Source organism: Lepisma saccharinum, chromosome 18 (assembly GCF_977018435.1).
Source record: "Lepisma saccharinum chromosome 18, izLepSacc3.1, whole genome shotgun sequence".
Lineage (NCBI taxonomy): Eukaryota > Metazoa > Arthropoda > Insecta > Zygentoma > Lepismatidae > Lepisma > Lepisma saccharinum.
This window is the reverse complement of record NC_139246.1, coordinates 15,209,291-15,233,154: the sequence shown is the minus strand read 5'-3', so window position 1 is coordinate 15,233,154 and position 23,864 is coordinate 15,209,291. Positions and strand designations below refer to the sequence as shown.

Sequence of the window (23,864 nt, the reverse complement as noted above, 5' to 3'; positions counted from 1 at the left end):
AATGAAGTTAAATGAAATATAAAATATATAAAAAAAGGAAGAAGAAGAAAAAATAATATCAGTATCTATATAAGCCAAAAATAAGTAAAACGAATAAAAACTAAACAATGGAATATAATAAGGATATGAAATAAAATGAGATAATATTATATGAACAGTAGTAAGTTTGTTTCAGGCATGTGAAGGAAGGAACAAGGCAATTTCTGCCTCCGGTTTCCATATCACTTCAGGAGGATCACAGGAGTACCGGTAATCTGCGAAGACTATGGTCTTGTCGGCACTCCCGAAGCGTTGGCATAGTTGATTAGCCTTGGTTGTTACATCAGATCTTGGGGTTGAAACCAATACTCTTACATGGAATTCTTTCTAGCAAGTGCCACTCTGACCAAGTAGTCTTTGTGGCGTTCACCCTGCATTCGAACTGGTCGAATTCTCCTTCTCTCCGCTTCTTCTCTTCTCCCGGACGACACGATGAAAAACCTTCGTCTAGATGCACCCTCTGGGGCCTCCTCTTCTTCATCTTCCTGCTCCTCTCTGGGGGCCACTGGCGTCGGAGTTCGTGGAATAGACAGGGTTCTCTTTGGTTGCACTCTTGTCTTCGCGGGTGGGGAGGGAGGGGGATTTCGGGCCCCTGGAGGAGACCGGCGCCTGCGGGGTTGAGCTCTGTATTTTATTAGGGATAATATATTTAAGTACTTGTGGCACATCATTTGCCTTATTGTAGGATGCACCAGTCTCCGTCACAGAATAATGGGGCGCCTTACGAAGCCAAAGGCCATAGGTTTGAATCCTGGGTAAGGAATTGTCATTTCATTGTTTCCGTTTGTTCATTTCATGGATTCATCTTTCAATCTTCATTGTTGCGATTCCCCTAAAAAGGCAGAAAAATGACTTGAAAGTATAGCACAAGCACAAAAAATAAATAAGTTGCTTCCCACAAATTATTACTTTTTTAACCTTTTTCTGGAAGTTGATGTCAGATCTAGTGTTATTTCCTGTTTACTGCCAACACTGACACAAGGGAACCTGTGGATCCACCATAACTGGACTTCCGGAATGATTGCGTCACTTCCTATCTGAACACTTCGCGTTCTGAGAATTTGCTGATGCATCGGAATCTATACGGATATACAGTAATAAAATGCAGCTATAAGAGGTTTCGCTCCATTCTTTAATCAAAGCTACTTCAACTGAAACTACTAATCGTCTCACAAACTTAATAACTTCATTGCATTGTATTATACATGTATTATGTATAATAACGATGTGCAATGTCGTTCTCATGAAAAAAATATTAAAATTCAATGTCATAAAGTAAATGTAAAATGCACACAAGCAGGTAAGTAAATTAAGTTTTATTTTTATCTATTTCAGAGCTATTACAATTATTCCTCTAATCAATAAATGTCCTTGTCAAGTCTACATATTTCTTTACAATTTTATGTACCAAATTACAGCTCAATGTACATAGCAGCATCGCCAAATCATAAAAAAATGTTGGGGAGGGGGGAGATTTTCATAAAAGTGATATGGTGAAAAGTGATATAACCTGCCCCTCCCCTTTCCAAAGTCGACAACTTACAGTACATGGTTTCTGTCACTTTAAGTACGGCTTAATTATAACATGTTAAAATAAAAACACACCTAATTTAAAAATATAATATTTCAAAATTACTCAACTTTCTTGGGAGATTATGTAATTCTAAATTCATTGGTTAACTATAAGAATTTTCAAAATCATTTCATCATGTGATAATAATTAGGATGAGAATTCTTCAATTTGTTGATAAATATTATGACGTTCACAACTTAAATTACACCCAGTTTCTTATATGTTAAACACAGGTCCTTCGGACTACAACGGATTTCAATATAAATTAAACGTATTAAATTAACATGCTGTACAAAGGTTTTGAAAACAACTTACATCCATATTATGTAATTAGGTGATTTGAATGAAGATGGTGTTCATCCTTAATACACAAAACTGTAATATTAAGACACTGCTTGTATCTCATCATCTATTGGAAAGTTTCTTCAAAATGCAGCTATTCACCACTTCTAAACAGCTAAACTGCTAAGTTGACTATCTAAACATACTTTTACATTATTATAATTTTCTAAATGCATATCGTGTTTTATCTAAATACATTTTGACAAAATATTAATGAAATGAGAACAAGAGTTCGAAATTGGGTGGGTAAAATTGTTGAAAGTTCTCTTGCATTGGGCTACTGGATATATATCTATAGTTATATGGACAAATCAAATGAATCTTCTGTGTCAAAACTTCCCCATTGAAGGTCATCATTGTTTGAGGACGTGCTTTCCATTGATGTTTCGTCTGGGAACAGCTTCCTTATCAACTTATCCAGCTTCGACAATATTTCTTGATTCATGTTCCGTTCTTTCATGGCCAGAATTCTCTTGTGGACAATATCCAGGAGGGCGTCCACCAAGTGAGGCATGAACCTTCTGTCCAGTTTCCTCAGAGGCAGAACTTGCTGTGTGGGAGCCATTAGTTTCTTGTACACGTATCGTTTCAGTCTGCAAGATATCGACAGGAAGTGAAACGTGTTTGACGTCAGCATTTCTTCCAGGTTCCATAAGAACTCGACCTGCTTCTTCAACTTCATGATGTGTCCTTCCCTTTCAAGGTCTTGGATGTCGCTCACAGCCAAACCCACCAGAAGGTTCATCAGGGCTACTACAGCGAGGAAGATGAAGAGGATCAGCATGAGATTCATAAGGATTGCTGAGGCTGGGTCTAGATTATGCTCTGATATAGTCTCGTATTCGATCTGTCCTGTCCACATGACTAGAGTTTTCACAAAGGCTCTCCAAGGGTGCTCGAATTCTGGGATCGAGTCTTTCAGTAGAACATGGAAGCTAAGGGTGAATCCTACTATTAGACAAGCGTACACTCTTATAAACTTGAATAGATTGTAAGCTACCTTGTTGAACATCTCAGCATAGTTGCCGGACGTTGGTAAGCTCCCCGTTTGATTCATGAACGCAGTCCAGACTGCCAGTGTTGCTATAGCCATGATATCTCTCACCCATACTTCACTATAGTCTGCGATGGACACAATGAGGCATAGCAGCTGAGGAACTAGACGGTATAGAGCTGACCACTCAAAGAGCTTCTTTTTTAAGATAAGTGTCAAGGAGAACCAATCCCTTAACAGCATCAAGCACGACATCAACCCAAGAGCAACCCTAAAGCTTATCAAGAAGCTACCTTTGTTAGCGATATCATAGTTCTCAACAGCGTACACTGCTATGACGTACAAGGTCATAGTAAGGACGAAGAGGAACGCAAAGAATATGCTGAACTTGTGAAAAGGCTTCAACAGCTTGCACTTGAAAGCCACGAAGGTCTCCAAAAGAGGGTGCTTCAGAAGTTTCAGCTGATGATGACGTGTCAGGGCTTCCATCATGACTTTTAGCACACAAGTCTGCCGCGTGGAGTCGCTAGGGCATAGAAATATGCTGTAATCTAAGTGAAACTCAAATCTAGGATCCATGGGGCACATTCCATTGTCTTTTACGTGCAAGTCCAGGAGTCTCTCTAAAAGATTGACACCACGTGGCACTCTATTGAGAATAGCCGTTACTGCTGACACAGAACCCTTTGTAAATTCGGAAAGACATGCACCATTTAACACCAGAAACTCGACAGTGTCTCTACAGCCGCTGTAAGCGCCATGGTGAAGAGGAGTCCAACCATCATCATCCTTTTCGTTCAAAGCAGACCTTACGTTGTATCCAAGATGGCCGCAAGTTTCGAGACAGTTGACTAACATCTTCACAGACTCTTCACAACCAGCTCTAGCAGCAAGGTGCATACAGGTACGACTAATGCAATCCTTCTCCACAACACTCTCGCAACACCACTCCACATTCCTACTGATTAGAGTCTTCACTACATCGTGCAGTCCTCTATCGGACGCCACGTGAAGTAAACTATGACCAAAGTCAGTCCTGGGTGACTTGAAGTCAGCCCCATTTTGAAGCAGCAGAAGAATGCATTCAGTGGACGACTTCTCGGCAGCTACAATAATGGGCGTTCTTCCTTTGTTGTCCGCAACATTGATAGCATTCTTGCAGCACTCATATTCCAAGAGCACGCTCATTGTAGCCAGATCTTTCTTCATAGCAGCCAGATGTAGAACTGTTTTTGGTGGTGATCTTGTAACTGCAAGAAAGTGAAACAAAACTCATAGAGTAAATAAAAACAAGAAAACAATTAACAAAAATTAGTTTGTGTAGTAGTAAGGATACGCCATATTTTTGGCCTTTGCCATAGAATTCGCAAAATGGCATCATATAGTATTAATATATGATGCCACCATAGAAGTGGTTTCAGCGATTCTGGGAGGGGAATTTCAATGTGGAAGATGAACAGCGTCTGGACAGCCGAAGAAAGTGGACGATGAAGAATTGAAGCAACTGTTCAACGAAAATCCAAGAGTAAACGTCATCCTATTCATTTTAGTAACGAAATTGAGAGTAAAGGACCCTTCACCCGTGGTGAGCCTAGGCAGGCGATATTGCTGCATGATAACGCGAGGCCTCACACACGGCAAAAGGAACAAAGATTATGCTCTATTTTATTAGGTTGGGAAGTTCTGGCTTATAGACGCTTATTCCTCTCACATGGTTCCTTCAGACTACTACCTGTTCCGATCCCTGCAGCACCACCTAGGGCAATGGTTCTCAAACTCTTTTCTCATTGTACCCTTTAGTTCTAACTAAACGTCTATGTACCCCCACCATAGATTTTCCCCGAATAGTGGGTTTTGTTATTTTCTTTCACTGCTTGATTGGTGGGGCATTTTTGATATCCTGGAGGCGTGTATCTGCAACAGAGCAAAATGGCATTCGGGCTGCGTATTTACAAACCCTACAGTGCTGCAGAACCTCCTGCGACATGTGGCTTCTGATTGGCTGTCATTCCGGAAGTTAATACGTTTCATTATCCAGTGTTCCTTCAAGGTAATTGGTATAAGAGAAAACGCTAGATGGCAGGGTTCAAATTTACAGTGTAGATATCAGAGATCGATCCCAACAAGATAAGAAACCCCCTATTAGCATATTCTTGTAATTAATGTTTTGAAAGACAGGAAAACAAAACTCTTCGTGAAGTGAATGACTTTACCTATTGAAAATTTCATCATTGCAAACATTGTAACTACTTATGATCATTTAGAAAATACAAATGCATATCTACGTTATTGCAAACAATCTCAATTCGAAGTTTTAGTTGTCTGTCCAATCTATCGTAGTGTTTATTACATAATTTATTGCATTTTCAATATCATTTTCAAAGATTCTTGATATTGTTAAACCGGTTCAACAATATTATGCTTCTACTTTCAGATATATTCAAAATTCATATTGATTTTTATCACCAGGAAACGATTGCATTGAATTTTTTACACTTTTTTAAACAAAAATATATATCTTCACATAATTTTGACACTTTTATTACAAACTTTATTGCTAAATAATTACGAGTATGATTTTTTATCCCTTTCTTATAAACAAACAAACAAGTAAAGATGGACACGGAACATAAACACTTCCTGTGCGCACAGCCAATAAGAAAGCGTTATATCCACTTGGTTCTGCAGCACTCTAGGGTTTGTAAATACGCATTCGGGCTGTATATGAAATGATTGTAAACAAATAAACATTAGAATCCTACGTTTATTATTTTATTGGGTGCTCCTATGTTTACAATCTTTAAGATTAGATACAATTAAAATGTGAAACACATGTATGCTAAAAAGTATATAAAAACTTTACTTTTCATATATTTTTTCCAGAGTTGTTGAAAAAAAGTAAGGAACAAAAATAAATGTGTGAATAAACTGTCAAGCACAATTTTGTAGTTTTTATTGTAAAGTAAATCCTCAGAGTTTCTAGTGAGAAGGAAGTGTCTGCATAGCTTGACACAGTTTTTTGATGTCTGGTTGTACACATGAAATTTTCAAGCGGAGATACAGCTCCAATTTAGTCTATTATACTATTCGAACGAGTATTTTAGTTAATAGAAAATGAAACAAAGAGTGTTTCATTTATCAGTGTATCATTGTGTCAGTGTCAGTGGCAAAAAAAAAAAAAATAGCTTCACACATCTGCAACAAAAATGTTGTCGTTTGGATATTCTCGACCTTTCTCTTTCGAGCTGATCGCGTACCCCCTTCAAGTGCTTCATGTACCCTTGCGGGTACGCGTACCACAGTTTGAGAACCACTGACCTAGAAGATTCCCATTACAGCATTGTTGAGTGTATAGACTCTAAACCAACGTCGTTCTATCGCCCGGAGATTGAACATAATTATATTGAACCACTTTAAAAGAAAATCAAGCATCGATATCTCAATAAACTTATCACTTTTTATTCATATTCAATTTATGCATTAAAATGCAGCAGCCAGTGGAAGAGACGATTAGGGTTCGTGGGAGGGGGGTGGCGCAATCCACCCCCCACTTTTTTGCTCCCGCACTGTGCCCCGCTTTTGGCACCCAATCGTCGCTACTACAGCGCCTTGAACAACGTAGTGAGAAAACGACCCAAGAAACTGGTTCCCCAGACGGATGACAACATAGATGGCAGTGCGATCAGTATCGATGCTAATTTTCTTATGAAAGTAATGCGGCTTTGTTAGTTTTTGGAATATTTATAGTGTGTAGATTTGTTTGTCTTGAAAGGCGTACGTGAATTGACGGAAACAGTTATATTTGTGGAGTGATTTGCAGTCACGAATGGCATTAATTTGGAAAGAAAAGTAAAATAAAATAAACAAACAACATGCGTAACCAAGAAGAAACATCGCAATGTGATTTCGGATGTCAGGTGTTGAATTGTGTACTAGAGTTTCATTTTCTACCAAAGTATGTTATTAGAATATAAATAGTATCCTGAGAGATATTTCATACCGAGACGACAAATCACAAGTGTCGCTTGGAAGCGAGCAGTCCGTAATCAATGCAGCCTTTCGAACCGTAGGGACACAAGCTCTCACTGCACCGTGTCGTCCTTAAGGAGATTTTAAACATAAAGTGACACGGGTCCTTCGGTCCAAGGCAACTTTCATACCGAAGCGACACGCAACACATGTCGCTTGGAAACGAGCCAATCAAGAGCAACATTTCCAATCGTAGCGGCATGACGGGCAGCACAGGCCAGTGTGCTTGCCGCTTGCCGCTTGTCCCTTTGATGTGCAATCTCCCAAGCAAGACACTCATTGCATCGCACATGCGCGAACAACAAACCACGGCAACACGTTGCAAGCTATTGAGAAAATGGCCCAGTTTGAGCGACGCACAAGCGACAAAGCGACACGTGTGGCCTAGATCTGTTGTTCGCACAATTAGCAGCAAACGCTTGCTAATAGACTGAAGCCACCATGTAGCTTGTCACTTAGTTGGGAACTCCCCCTGTGGTGCGTCGCTTCGGTCTGAGCACCCTTCCTTTGAGGAGCTTTCAGACCGAAGTAACAAGTAGAACGCGAATACGACATATGAACATGTGCTGAACGGTTTCCTGTTTGGACTCGCATGCGCAATGAATGCTATTTTACAGTCTGGAAGTGTCTGTGTCACTAGTCACATCAGTGTGAACATCCTTGGTCTGAAAGTTTCCTTACAGTCATGTCAATGGCACTAAGGAAGTTTTGTGGGTTTCCCCTTGTCGTTTCATGCAATCATCATTATCATCATCGCCGCGATTTGTTTAGAGAGGAAGAAAAGATACAGTAAATATAAAAAATACAAATAATAATGAACCTAATTCATACACAAAAATTTAGTTACCAAGAACATTCCACGCGTATTTTTTCTCCCGTATTATTAATGAAAGTATAACGATAACAGGACGTGGTCGACTGTCTAGAATGTTCGTTAATATCTTCGCGACCACTGTACCAAATATCATAGCAATTATCACATTCATAGAAATGCTTCATGTAAAAGAATCAGACGTTGCAGCGAAAACTCCATTTACTTTCATTATAAGCAGACGAATGCCATGCAGCTGTACCGACACCAGCGCCTCTAGCGGTATCATATTCGAGTGGAACCAGCCAGAGAGCCCAGAACAGTGCCGTTTTCCACACTACGTTATTCAAGGCGCTGTACCGCTACTGACTGCAGTTTTCCTTTCTCAAACCTGGCGTTCAGAATGAAATAATATTTCTTCGAGATCGGTGCAAAACATTTTGTAACAAAAAGCATCAAGACTATGTAAGATAAAGTAAAATTCATGATTTGGGTTTTGCTTCAACAAATTTGTACCACTTCTCAATTTGTTTTAATTCACTAACAATTAACAAATACTCCAATAAATTTGACTCACACAGCGATTATCCGACTGATGAGATCATATGTAGATGTCGCTCTTTGTAAGAAAATGCATACCTTCCAAATATTTTGAAATTTGCACACACTACAACTATCTTAGTCAAGTAAAATTTTATAATTTCAACGTTTCAAACATTTTCGAATAAAAGCTACATTTTTAGTAGATCATGGTTACTGTTGCATCACGAAAATTGAACACACACTACGTTAAATTTGTGACGCCTTATGTATAGAGTAATCCCTTATTTAATAGAAAAGCAAAGAAGTTATCATCTTCTTGAGCGGACAACGCATCAACAAACGGATTCTTGAAAGTAATTTCAATTTACAAGCAAGTACCTAGTTGATTCTGGTGAAGTTGTAACATGAAATACTGGTTTGGATTCAGTATCTACTAAAATAGTGAAGTGGCGTTCGTCTTCTAAAAAAATTCGTAGACTACATTGATTTGAATCTTCTAGAATCTTGGTATTCTTGATAAATAAACTACATTATTTTTTTTCTGTTTTTAGTATCGTATCAATCCCTAAGATTGTATGTTTATTTTATTAAGTCTCTCTGAACGCTTCATGTTGACCAGGGCATTCACTTGTTTTTCTCAGCTGTCTCAAGCCTCTTAGGCATGTTTACAATGCATTGTGTTGTGCCATGCAAACCTCCTGAGCATTCAGGAACAGGTAATACTTCTGGTTTTAGAGTCAGCGGTTTGCATGGTAGCAATTATATTAAACACACGATTCGGCGATTCGGCATGGAGGAAGAGCTCGATGGCCAGGGAATATAGAGGTGAGACAAGCTGGGAGGGGACTGACTTTGGGGATTGAGTGGAGGGAGAGAAGGTGGCCAGCAAGGCAGTAGGTGAAGAGTAGAACGACGTTCTGGTCGACAAATAGGAGAGAAGCTTACAGAGGACTTCGCTATTTTCATTCAGCTAAAGACTTCAGATAGACAGGTAATTATCCTACACCCAGCCATGATACAGGTTCAACGGTTCGCAAAACCCAACCCATTGTCTTTTCAGTAGTTTAATTCCTTTGTGTAATTTGTACCTTTCACATGCCAAGCGATAACTCGTCATGCTAATGACGAGTGGTCTCATCAAGAGGATGAATGATGAGTAGTTTACATCACCCCATCGATTAACTGGTTCAGATCCCCTCATTCTATAGAATGACACGGTATAAGTCCACTTTATCCACAGATGGCCAATCGGGAGTGGACCTACTAAGTGGCGTGCCCAATGGGGGGTTGATGGGGGTTATATCCCTCCTCCAGTATTAAAAAAACCGTCAAAGGCACGGAAATATGGCAAAATGAGGACTGACTACTTTAAAAATGTACAAGTAGCCCCTCCCTTTCGAAAATCCTGAGCACGCCACTGGACCTACTGTATAAATTGGAAGGCACTATGCAATACAACCACGTATGAAACCCGGAACCTTCTGATTACAAGGCGATGACGCTATCCCTGAGCCATCGGAGAAGCTCTCTAGATTCAAATAGAAGACGGCGAAGAATTTTCCTTAGTAAATCCCAAATAAAGTTAATGAAAATAGCAAACAAGAATTCAATTTTGTAAACCTCAAACAAGAATGTAAATATCCAAACATTTTTGCAAACAGCAAACAAATTTGGTAACCAGCAAGCAAAACTTTGAAAACCAGCCAACAAATGTGAACAGCAAAGACTTGCAATAACAATTTGCAAACAATGCTTACTGGCCTCGTGTACAGTTCGTCTACAATCTTCACAATTTTTTAGTGGTATAAATATCTCTCTTAAGTACTTTTCGGTTTCCGTTCTACTTACAGTCTCTCTCAAGAGCTTCTATCTGAACTCCCTGATCCAGCATCCACCTAAGGAGCTCTGTCCATCCCATGAGAGTGGCTTTTGCCGCGGCCCAGAAACCATCACTGGATAGGCTGGCCCCAGCGTTCAACATGAGCAGCGCAACTTTCTTAAACCTGTTCACAAGAATTGAGAGACAATAGCATTAAAAAATTAGGTATTCGAGAATAATAATAGGGTTAGGGGGCAGAAGACTTGGGTGTCATACACAGAGAGCTAGGGATGTGACGAAGCTGAAAATTTACCGATGCCGATGTACTCACCGATAATTTTTGGAACCGATACCGATGCCGATATTTAATCGATTCCGATACATAAGATTATGAAACAGAAATGGAATGTTATTTTCAGCATGACAAAAATAAATTTCCTATGTACATTTCTATTGCATATCACATGTATATACATATATATTCTCAAGAGATGCGAATGTACATTTGCATCTACAAGATTAGATAGATAGATTTGTTGTTTTAAGTCCACTTTATGCACAGTAAGGCTAATCGGGACTGGACCTACAGTTTAAAGTGGAATCCGAACCACTTGTGCCTCTACCGGGTATCGAACCCGGGACCCCTTGATTACAAGGAGAAGACGCTACCACTGCGCCATCGGGGAGGCCCATTTGCATCTACAAAAAGTGGTTATGTGAACCTTTAAGAAGAACATACATTCTCAAGAGATTTAACATGAGTACACAATCAGTTCTTTGAAATGCAAAATGAATTCCTGTTCTCAACGTTGGAAATTTACTGCTGCCAGATTCAACTTCAGAAACACGAGTTTTGGAAGCACTTCAGAAAGTAACCTACTTCTTCTCTTATCGCAAATCTGTTCAGCAACACTGAACACTCAATCACTGAATACTGATGCAGCAGGTATGCCCAAGTATTTTCTCAGCACTTGCTTCAGGTTTGAATACTCATTTTTTAATTTTCAATATAACGGCAGATCCTGGTCATGTGGACTAGTTGGTTCAGAAATGTAATGTTTTATTTCTGATTTTGAGTTAGGTTGATCCTCTGAATGAGAGTTTGCATTAATTTTATTACAAAAACTCTACAACAATCATGAAGAATCATAACGTAATTTATAAAATATCTTACAAAACTAAAATATAAAACTTATTAGAAGGTAAAACTCTAGTATAATCTGTACCGGTTTAAATATCGGATTTATGTCAATTTCTGCCGATTTTCAAACATCTGTAATCGGCTTCGGCACATCCCTACAGAGAGTGCTATTCAAAGTTGTTTATATATATACAACAAAATCAGAATATGCAATGAAGAAATTTACATTTGGCAGAGATTAGCTGTTACTCAACCCTTGTTCCCATTAAATATTTCAAGCTATGAAGGGACCACGCGATCGTTCATTTTTTGGAGGAGGGGGTCATCTATCAACTCTGTATATGATGTTCCTTGTTCGACCACGTCACGAAAAGATCTCTATTATATATACAGTAAAACCTCGTTAATCCGCACCCCGATAAGCCGGACTTCGCTTAATCCGGACAGGGAAAAGGCAAAAACAAAAAACTTACATGTATTAGTGAAGGAAATACATTCCAAACTGTTCCAACAGAATGTAGATATGTACTTGAAACCAACTTCCACAGCAAGAGTTTCGAGTGATGCAGAGCCAGGTCCGTTGGGCACTTCATCATAATATGAGTATCGCGTATGTAGGTACTGCATTGTATGCACAGTATTGCTTTACATTTTACTGCACTGTATAGCGTATTTAGGCCTATGCCCTTTAAATACGCCATAATAAATGTGTTTTTGTTAAAACGGAGTTCTAATGCACTTTCTACTGTTCTTTTAGGTTATTTCAGTTAATCCGGAATTTCGTTAAACCGGTCAACTTATTACGCCATTAGTCCGGATTAACGAGGTTTTACTGTATATATTTTTGTCGACCTCCGTGGCGTGGTTAGCACAATGCGCTACAACACCAGGGATCTCAGGTTCCAATCCCGGCCTGGGCATGGGTGTTCATCAATTTCATCATATATTCACTCATCCTCATCTTCGCGATTAGCCCAAGGTTGAAAGAAAAGAGAAATAAAATAAGCCCAAACAATCAATCAATAAATCGTTTTCCATTTATGAGGTTGAGAAGTCACAGACATACATAGGTTTATACGAGGGTTATTTTTCAAGTATGGTCTGTTTTGCAATAGAAACTAAGTAAGTACTAAATGTTTTCTGAATTTACATATACTTCTCTATTTTTCTACATAATTTCCTTGCCGGTTTTAACATTTATCGTAACTAACTACGAGCTTTTGGATACCCTTCTGATAGAACTCTGCCGCCTGCGATGATAGCCAGGTACTCACTGTCTTTTTCACTTCTTCATCAGTGTTTAACGCTTGCCGCCCAGGAAGGTCTTCAGATGGCGGACGAGGTGCTAGTCGCTAGGCGCAAGGTTTGTTTGTAAATACCGTTTGAAATTGCGCGTGCGCGTGGGAATGAGTGCGCGCGGAGGCTCCCGGCATCCGTCGTACTGATTCATGACAATGCAAGGCCACATGCTGCGGCTCAAACTCAAGATCTGATCTAATCTTTTGGCTGGGAGGTATTCGATCATCTGCCATACAGTCCAGACCTTGCGCCTAGCGACTACCACCTCTTCAGTCATCTGAAGACCTTCCTGGGCGGCAAGCGTTTAGACACTGATGAAGAAGTGAAAAAGACAGTGAGTAACTGGCTATCATCACAGGCGGTAGAGTTCTATGAGGAAGGTATCCAAAAACTCGTAGCTCGTTACGATAAATGTTTAAACCGACAAGGAAATTGTGTAGACAAATAGAGAAGTGTATATAAAGTAGAAAATAAATGTTTCTTTGAAAATCATTTACTTACTTCGTTTTTATTGCAAAACGGACCTTACTTAAAAATCAGCCCTCGTACTTTCCAACTTGCCCCGACATTTTTTCTCTTTCTACTAACAGCACGTTTTTAAAGATGTTCCCTACACACTAAGACATAACTGAAGTATTCTTAAATAGGCTAAACTATTTTTTTAAATCAGAAATACAAAATTTTAATATTTAAATATATCAATATAAATTAACTATAACGTCAATATTTAATAAAAAGTAAACAAACAAAATTATGATAAAGAATGTTATTGGATATGAACAAAAAATGCAACTCTTATAGGTAAAATAATAGTTTGACATTGAACACGTCCAATTTTGAAATATAATGAACGTCACACCAGTAGCACATCATAAATGAAAAGAAAGTATAATTTGGAAACTATTTATTATTACCACAATAAGTCTTGCTTTTAAGCTTCAACATGTTCTTAGATAAAGATACGAAATATACAAAATGTTTACATTATGATTATATAGGATCACTTGAAAAAAACGATTTTAAAACCCAGTGTTTTTTTTATTAACTTTGGTATTTCAATGATTTCTGAAATGAAGGAACGTCATAGAAGTGTATACTAATGAAGATTGCATTTTAGATTCTTAGAATGCCATCACGACTGTTATTATAACTCGAGATTAATTTTGCTATCTAAAATGCACAACACTTCTAATGTTGATATGAAGTAGAACGAAATATCAGAGCTCAGTACACCAATACAAAGGTTTAATCTTTATTAAGAAATTACACAAGCCTATATAAAGCTGTAGATTATGCAGGTACTTTAGAAAAAAGATTCCAATATGTATGTTGAACAGCAACGTATTTATGTTTGCTCAATATTGAAAACATTCGTTGCTGCAGTTTGTATACCAAATAGCATAGAATTATATGATTACTACATTATTACAATAACACAACTATTACGTTCTGCGTAACAGCATATTTCTTGAAAAAAAATCTACCATTGGGGACACTATGTATACTATCTATACTATCGCTATTTTATTATGCACGTGACTGAAGATAATAGTACACACCTGCAATTGATCTCTTGATGCTTCTGACAAAAGTCTTAATGTATATTATATCGTAATGTATCCATTATTAATAAAACATCTGCTAATATCAATTCAAACATACAAACTTGCTATCCACAGAGGCACAGAGGTAAGCAGGAAATCATAAGAGAATAAAGGATAAAAAATAAACATTTCTATGGTTTAGCAGTTTCTTGTGGTCTGCTGGTTGGAGTGCTGGGCAGAGAAGTGCAGTGGGTAGGTTGAGCGGCAATTACAAATGTGAATTATATTACATGTATTCACATTTTATTTATAAAAGCTCGACAAAACCCGAAAAAAAACCAATTAAACCCAACTTGGTCCAGGTGGTTTTTTTTTTTAAAAAAAGTTTTTTTTCAAACTATGTATAGGACACCTGTACTTCAAACTGAGGAACAAAAATCTCTGATTCTTTGAGACTTTTTTTTTTTTAAAAAAATGATTATTTGTCTCAAGTATATTGTACAGTGTCTCTCAAAAGTTTTAGGACAACGACATTTTAGACTAGGCAACCCAAATTACGCAAGGCACTGGTGGGTTGCTTGTAGAGTTAGGCTCAATTTCAGGGTTGCCATATGCACAATAGATATTTATGAAATACGCGAAAGGAATAAAACCAAGTATTATTGTATAAAACTCTAAAAAAAAACATCAGTATTACATTTGTCGCAAATAAGAAATACTTTCTGAAAGAAAGAAAATCGATTTTCTAGTATTTCATCGCTGATGAGTCTACACAAAGGAAAAGATGAGAGAGGAAACGAAAAGGGACAACAAATGAGAGGAGAAAACATAGAGCGAAAGGGGAAGAGGAAAAGTAAAGGAGGGAAGGTAAGATAGGACAGATGTGGATAGGAGAAGTATGATGAGAAAGGGAAAAGATGCGAGGAGAGATGAGGAAAATAGAGAAAAGAGGAGAAGAGAGGAGGGAAAGGGATGAGAGGAGAGGAGAGGAGAAGAGAAGGTTTGAGAGGAGAGGAGGAGACGAGAAGAGGGGAGTTGAGAGTAGAGTAAAAGAGAGAACATGAGAAGAACGAAAAGAAGAGGAGAAGAGTGCAGTGGAGTCGGAAATCTAAGACAGGAGAGGAGATAAGAGGAATGGAGAAGAATGGGATGGAGACAAGAAGCGAGAACAGGAGGGAAGGCGATATGCCATATAAGCAGAGGAGAAGAAGGAGAAGGAGAGAAGAGAAAGGAGACGAGAGGAGAGATGAGGTATTTGTAGAAAATATCGTCTCAGCGTCAAGAATTGATGCATTGATCAAATTATCGACATGAAACATTCAAAAATATTTTAAAATTAATTGCAGAATGTATTAGATCGATGCGAAATGCCTTTTGGCTGAGTTCAGAGCAAGAGATAAAATCTGCTACGTAAGATCTTTGATTTTGCCTGCCATTATAACGCTAAAAGCATGGATGTAATTTTCATATTTATAAGAATTATCCAATTTTTCTCCACTTCTCGGTTCGTTGAAATGGAGATTTTGTTATTTAACATTTCTCCTCCCCGCATCGTTAATTCCAAACTGAATCATTCCGTTTCACAAGGCGTGGACAATGAACGCAACGGAATATTTCTAAAACTTACGAAAAGTTTCTGTTTCCGGAGAGGTTTGAACCTACGACCATCAGGTTGATAATCTACAACGGTAACCACTACCCTACAAACTTTCGTTCTTGAGGATAGCTTGGAAGAGCTGACGAGTGTGAAATGTAGATGCAACTCTCCTCCTACATGTAATGTGCAAAGAATACTTGTTTGTAACAAAGAAAAAGAAGGTAGTACGAATCGGCGCAAACATTTTATGGAGAATTGCACATAATTAAAACTTTTCATTCGATATTTGCGGAGGTATCCTTGCCTTGAACTGGAATGGGTAAAAGGGGTAAAATTAGTATGTCCTGAATTACCACAAATATAAATAGTTATTTCATTTATATTTGTCAATGTCTTTCAAGCAGTACACAATTTTCGTTAGAGTATCATAATTCACGATCTTATACATAAAAATATCCGTTTGAACATGTGTCAATTCATTTATTTGTTTATTTTTTTTTAGTAAATTCCAGATACAGAACAATGTAGCCACTCTACATTGCTATTACACATAATGTTATAATGCTCTTGTTTAATAAAAGGAGAATTAAAAAAATATCACGTCGTAAGGAGACTCGAACATGGGACCGCTAGATGCCCAGTCGAGAACTCTAAGCACTACACCACACCTTTACCTTCCGTTCAAACAACAATTTTTATATATTCAGTCACTTCAATATTGTAAATGTCGTCGAATATTCATGTAGTTGAACTTTTACTTTAATTTTGAATTGCTTTTCTTGTATTAGCAGCTATCTTCGAGAAAAAAAATCGAAGTGATGATGAAAAACGAGAATATTGGTAGCTGTTGTGAAAATGCGAGTTATTTCTTCTAACTTATTATTGTGATTAGATATTATTAATGGAAAATATCTAGAGGCTTCTATATTGAAAACGATGTTATCTTCCTGTGATACTGCAACAGACGAAATGCCTCGTGTACTGACGAAAGTCTCGTGTTCAGAACAGTATTATGAAATGAATTTGCTGTTGCGTACGAATACGCAAAACAACGATATTCTACATAATAGTTATAAAGTGCTCATTTCATTTCTCATTAATAAAACCACCGAACAATTTTTCCATAAACCTGTATGTTAAGTAGGTTCTAATTTATGTTTGGCCATTTATCATTCTTTATATTTATCATTCCAATTAAAGTAAAAGTTCAACTACATGAATATCCAACGACATTTACAATATTGAAGTGACTGAATATACAAAAATTGTTGTTTGAACGGAAGGTAAAGGCGTGGTGTAATGCTTAGAGTTCTCGACTGGGCATGTAGCGGTCCCAGGTTCGAGTCTTCTTATTGAGTGTTTTTTTTTTAATTCTCCTTTTATTAAACAAGAGCCTTGTAACATTATTTGTAATAGCACCGTAGAGTGGCTACATTGTTCTGTATCTGGAATTTACTAACAAAAATTAAACAAATAAATGAATTGGCACATGTTCAAAGGGATATTTTTACATATAAGATCGTGAATTATGATACTCTAACGATAATTGTGTGGTAATTCAGGACATACAAATTTTACCTCTTAACCCACTCCAGTTCAATGCAAGGATAAAAATAAAAATATCGAATGAAAAGTTTTCATCATGTGCAATTCTCCATTAAATACACTAACAAGGGAGGTTATCTAAGTGTCCCCCTCCGATTTCCATGAAACGTGGCAGGTGTATAGAGGGGCCGAAAGGAAGAAATACGTGTTTTTTTGTTTCAGCTAAAGAAACTGTTTTATGAGGCATCCCCCCGTCTCAAATGTCAAGATAAGGAGACATTGAAGTGGGGATCTCACCCCGAAACCACGTAAATATGGCATAGGAAGAACACGCACATATAATTGGAACACATACAGCACAGAACTGTAGGATTGTCGGTACCAAACGCAAGTGCTATTGTGAAGGACGTTGGCGGGTTAAGTTCTGTGCTAATTGTACTGGCACATACACAAGTGGGACACTTGAGATAATGAAGTACATATCAATGGCAAACTCCTCATCTTGACATTTCAGGGGGTGATTTTGCCCCTAAAACAGTTTCTTAGCTGAAACACAAAAACACGTATTTCTTTCTTTGGCCCCTCTATACATCTGCCACGTTTCATGGAAATCGGAGGGGGACACTTAGATAACCTCCCATGTAAGTTGCTAACCAAGGCAGATTTATTAAGAAATAAAAACACTTAACAAGTAACGTTTCAAATCTGTATCAGGGTCTTCCTCAGACGAAGAACTCAGGATTGAAACGTTACTTGTTAAGTATTTATATTTCTTAATAAATCTGTTTTGGTCAGCAACTTAGTGTTTTTAATATGGAAACAAGGCTTAATTATATTTCCATTAAATGTTTGAGCCGAATCGTACTACCTTCTTTTTCTTTGTTACAAACAAGTATTCTTTGCACATTACATGTAGGAGGAGAGTTGCATCTACATTTCACACTCGTCAGCTCTTCCAAGCTATTCTCAAGAACGAAAGTTTGTAGGCTAGTGGTTACCGTTGTAGATTATCAACCTGATGGTCGTAGGTTCAAACCTCTCGGGAAACAGAAACTTTTTCGTAAGTTAGTAGTAGGGATAATACTTTAGAGCTGTTTTCATCGATTATCTGTCATTTTTAATTATGATTAATGTTTTTTTAATTCAGTATCGAGGGTGATGCTATTGTTAATTAATCTAGCGCCACGTGGCGACACGTGTCGGGGGTGGAGGAGGAGATGAGTCATCGATGACTCATGCACACGTGTGAGTTTGAAATTAATGGTTTTCCATTAGTGCACAAAAGACACTATTATGTATTCCGTTTTTGACCTAAGCTAACCTTTTGTTGTATATTATATATGCGTTTCTGCCGGATATGAGTCACAGATGATTTATACAGACGTTGGAGTTTGGAATTAATGGTTTTTCCATTAAGGTACAAAAGACACTATTGTGGAGTTCGTTTTCGGACTATTCTAACACTATTGTTATATATTATATATGCGTTTCTGCCGGATATGAGTCAGGGTGCTTTATGCACACGTGGGAACTTGGAATTAATGGTTTTTCCATTAATGTACAAAACACATTTTCGGGCTATTGTAAGGCGTCACGTCCGGCCATTTTTGCGTCGGTGGTGAGTTATATTTGGTATAATTAAGGATCCAGATTTACCCGAATTCAACCGATGTCGACGCGTTCGATCGGAGGTAGAAGATATTATAACACATGTTCGCTTTAAAGGCGAAGAAATTGAACGATGTATTCTATATGCAAACGAAGTATGCGAGCGGAATCCATGTTATTAATATTAACCTGTTACGGAAGAACCTGTTATGTGGTTGCATTGATCGGCACCCTCAAACCGCGCGCGTTCATGGACATGTGAGGGGGAAGAAAGGGTCGCCATTGTTACGGCCCCCTTCGTTTGGTGTTCTTCCGAAGTTGAATGGAAGTCAAGTGTCGCCAAATTTTTACACACGAGTATTGATTTTCTTTGAGGTTCCAATTTTATTTGGTGGAAGTAATCTACGCGGTATTTCTGCCGCCTTTCGTAACATTGCAAAGACTATTTGACCAAAACCGTAAGGAATTTGGCTGAACTAGGAACATTCAGTTCCAGTATCTACAAGTTAAAGTGGATGGCATCCACTATTTGCCCTTATTTCTGGGTTGCGAACCACAGCCCATTTGATTATTGGGTTATAAACATCAGGATTCATGTAAAATTGACCAGATGTTTTTACTGTTAGAGACAATATTTCGCATTTTTGTGTATTTTTACTCAGAAAACGCTATTTGAACGATTCAAGCAAGAGTTCGCATGGCAATTTAGACACACAAACTGTGTTTCTTCAACTTTAGTTGAAGTTTAGGTTTATTTTTAATACTGGGGTGGATTATTTACTTTTCAAGTACCTTTTTTTTTTTTTTTTTTAGTAACTTAATACCACTTTTTATAAATGAAACAAATGGTTTCTACACACGAAATTTTTATTTTCACAAACTAGTCTACTACAAAGTATGTAATACATCAAGCTTTTTCAATTGTTACATATCATTCTACTACAAAGTAGCGTTATACTAACGCTTTTTTTATCTCTAATATAATTTCTTCACAAGTGCGATATTCAGGCTGATTGTTTTTTACTGTTCACTCAAAATTCTGCTATCCACGTTCACATTTTACCCAAGTACTCTGAGGCTAATGAACCTCCAGCTACTACAAAGCTCTGTGCCCTGATTAGGCTCTCACAGCATCCACACTGTTGATAAAGTCAAGAAAATGCATTTGTAAATTTTTTTCTCACTATGCGGTCATTCTTTTTCAAATCTTTCCCAAAGAAAGATAGAAAGTATTCCATAGTTAGATTTCTGCTGGCATAATAGAGGAACATAATACAGTACAATCCGCACACACTGGACAACGGATTCTGAATAACTGTTCTGTTTATACACCAACAAAGGCACCTGCGTTTCAAAAACGCTGTCACAGAAGCACTAGGGTTTTCACCAAAACTGTCAAAGTATGTTCCGTGGCAATTCGAATCAATGTACAGGGCAGTCCAATGTATTCCAGGCCCCGAATCTCTGTCTGTATTGATAATCAGGGAAGCTGGAAGCTTGATATTTTTCGGTAACGTATTGTCTGCAAACACTCCAACGAAGCTTTCAGATAGAACACTGTCTTGATGTACTGTCATGGCAATGCTTATGGTATCCATTTTGCAGCCGAATTCAATGAATATAAGTTCTCGTCTGACGACGAGATGCTGGCTTCTTTGTAGTCTGATGACGAGTTGTTCTCGTCTTGGGTTGAGGCACATGCAGGTACAACGTGCTGAATGAAACTGTAGTGGTGTAGAAACTGACCGTACAGGTGCGCGTTTCTCAGAGCACAAGCTATTTTTCTCAGGCGGTGGTTCTTCTCACAGCAGGTATAGGTAGGGAAACTTAGTAGAGCTGATTTAGGGCATCCAAGCTGCTCCAAGTTAATCACAGTGCGTTGAAGTAAGGTAGAAAGGAAATGGCACTTTTCTGCGCCAAAGGAATAAATGCCTGCGGCATTTTCGGTACAGCAGGATAAAATAGTGGACATATTGGTAAAATTCACTTCTCCATCTTGCCAAGAGAGGCCGTGCACATTTTGAGTTTCCCATAAATTTTCATTTTGTATTCTGATATCGAGATCATCCCATGCGCACGGAGGTTTAAATACCCATGATTGCAAACAATTAGAATCTGGATCCACAACAGCTATTTCTTTCGGAATATATTTTCCATGATTATCCCGAAATCCTATAAAATCGATAACGGCTCTCATATTGTGATCCTACTTTAAGCCCGACAGTCACTCAACTGAAGGCTTATTTGCTATAATCAGTATATATGGCGCGGTTCTTGTCAATTTGTACCAGAGAATCAAATTCTCCATAAATAACACAAGTGACTGAGGAGGGAAGTGCCGAAGCAAAAGAGACCTTTAATGTCACACTACTGTCGCGAATTAAGTCCCAGGTGGAATCAATTTCCATGGTTGGTGAAAGAATAAAGGCATACAGGGCAAATCCATTATCGTAGTCCTCACGCGATATACCGTTCCCACTATCAGAAAAATAAAGAGAAGTACCAGAGAATAATGAGTAATATGCTTGAACGATATTTTTGTCACTAAAATTGAGTGCCAGAGGCTGACTTGGGATAGACTTATTACCAATTTGAAACTGAAGCGAACTAAGATTGAAATGCTGAAAGTTGAAAGGGTTAGAGTCAAATCTACCATTGAAAGAGCTATTCGATACGAATCCTACTATGATACGTTTAGGTACTGTACCTAAAAAGATGTTATCCAGATTGTAGGAAGTGATATTTTGAGGCAGTGTGATTGATTTTACTTCTACTCGTGTTATAGGGTACTTTGCTGTTGCTTTTTCAAGGGCTTCACTGTGAGCTAACCCTACATGAGGGCTAATTGTCACACGGCGAACAAATAAGGAGACATCTTGTAACTGAACTCGATATTCTGAATTCCCACTAGTTATTAAAGCAAACGCATCGCTTGTTCTGTGCAATTTAACTCGCATAGACACTTTGTTCATTAGAAGGCGGGGCTGAGAGGTAATATCTGTATGAAGCCGACCATACATTTCGAAACTACGGCTACCTGTTGCAAAAGACATGCGTTTCTCAATTCCTTTGTTTTCTGTTAGATTTTCTAGTTTTCCAGGAGTATCGCGATACCAGAGAGAGGCAGTGAGGTGAGATTTTTTAGCTTCGTTCGAGTAATTCAATAAAGTTTCAATGTAAGCACGGTAGGCATATGATCCAGAGGAGGATGAAATCAATTTGTCGTTCAACATTACGTCAACTTGAGAAAAGAGTGAATGTAGAAAATTGTTCACGGGGGAAACCAAGTTATCTGGAGCCAAATTTGCTCCATCCGGTTTAGTAATTTTACATCTCACATACAAATAAACATGCGAAGGGTCCAAATATTCATCGCCGCCCCCAACTACTGAAAATTCGACTGGAGAATCTGAAGTTAGCGTTGAAAGTGGGCGATATTCAACTAATGCTGAATTCTCTATACTTGTCTGAGTGAGTGGAATTGTAAACAAATCAAGTTCCGAGTTTGTACAATCACAGGAGCCAGGATGTAAGAACGACATGGTGGTTAGCTATCGAAAATATCTCTGTTTACCCTACGCCTTCTCTTTTTGAACTGAGAAGGTACTAGAGGGATGCCAAATTTTATAGTTGCACCCTTCCGTTTTCTTTTTCCGCTACCAGAGAGAAGTTGAGAAACTTTTTGTTCTGCCTTGCCTCTCAATGTTTCTCCAGCTTCGCCTAACCGAGTTCTAATCGAATGCTTTACCGGCTTATTTTCCAGCACATCCCCCACTACTTGCATCCCAGTTGTCAGTGCTTGTTTTCCTAAAGTTTTAGCGCCTTGTTTGAGTAATGGAATAGCCAGACGGAACAACCCCTTGAAGATAGATCCTAACCCGTGTCCCCTTTGAAAGGGTGGACCTGAGTAATATGGGAGTCCCGAACCGGCCTGCTCGAGATAGTAATTGCGGTACAGTTCGCCTCTGTCGTATTTCATTTTCTCTTAAAATGAAGTTTAACGGTCAACTCCCCAAATGCAAATGAAGGTTTACGACCAGCATTGTCCCTTAAAAGGATTTCAATGGTGTCGAAATAATGCTTTGATGCTGATAAATAATGAACAGGATTGAAAATAATGCTTTGTGAACGTCCATACGGAACAGAAGGTATTGTAAACATTCTGAAAAGTGGAGCTTTAGTATCTCCTACTATCTGGTGACTTACTATGTCGCTGTACACCATAATTTGTTGTGGAACGCCAATACTTAAATTTGGTTGTTTCGAAGCTTGCGATTGCTTCACAATATTTCTATCTGGTTCAAAGCCCAACTGTAATGCTAAGATGGGCGAAAATTTGAGTGTGGATAATTGAGAATCGTAGTTTCCTTCGACTGAGTTTGCGGAGTAATTGCACCTGAAACGAAAAAGCCCTTCTCCTATGTGATTTTCATTCAAAACTTGTAACACAGAGTCTACAGTGGGATAATATCCAGGCGGCACCACCGTTTTTCCACTCTGCCTATTTGCCTGACCTGGCTGTGAGTTTTGAACTGTCCATGCAATCTCATTTTCCCCTTTCATAACATTGTAAAGACTATTAGTAAAGTGGACTTCAGAGAGCCCTACAACCCATTCTCCAGAATTTAAGTTGATTGGATATGCAAGTTTGGTACTAAAATGAGAAGGTGTATTGTTTCTGAAAAGTTTCTTGGACGCATTTGAAACCAAAGTGACGTAATATTCATTGTCACTGCCTTCAGCGATCATTGTTCCGCTTTTTTAAAATGTAATGTTACGCTCGACGCTCCAAACTGAAATGGGAGAGGGGTGCCGTGCTCTGATTTTAATAGTATTTCAATTGTTTCAATATATTGTTTTTCAACTTTTATGTATTGTCGTGGTTCGAAAATATAACTTTTCTTTGCTCCATATTCATAGTCTACAGTGCTGAATGATCTTATCACGGGGCCGATATTTGGTTGAGATTTCACAATATTT

At 38.3% G+C, this 23,864-nt stretch overlaps 1 protein-coding gene across 1 annotated transcript in view; it reads right to left on the bottom strand.

Moving 5' to 3' along the window:
* Nucleotides 1–1,535: 1,535 nt before the first annotated feature.
* LOC146002674 (transient receptor potential cation channel subfamily A member 1 homolog) overlaps nt 1,536–23,864 on the bottom strand; it is a 58,486-nt gene continuing 36,157 nt past the window's right edge. Inside the window, exons 4-5 of the mRNA XM_083140636.1 lie at nt 10,180–10,334; nt 1,536–4,198 (exon numbers count right to left, since the gene is read on the bottom strand). Of these exons, the coding sequence (XP_082996762.1) occupies nt 2,253–4,198; nt 10,180–10,334 (2,101 nt within the window). The 3' untranslated portion in view covers nt 1,536–2,252. The remainder of the gene's footprint in view (nt 4,199–10,179; nt 10,335–23,864) is intronic.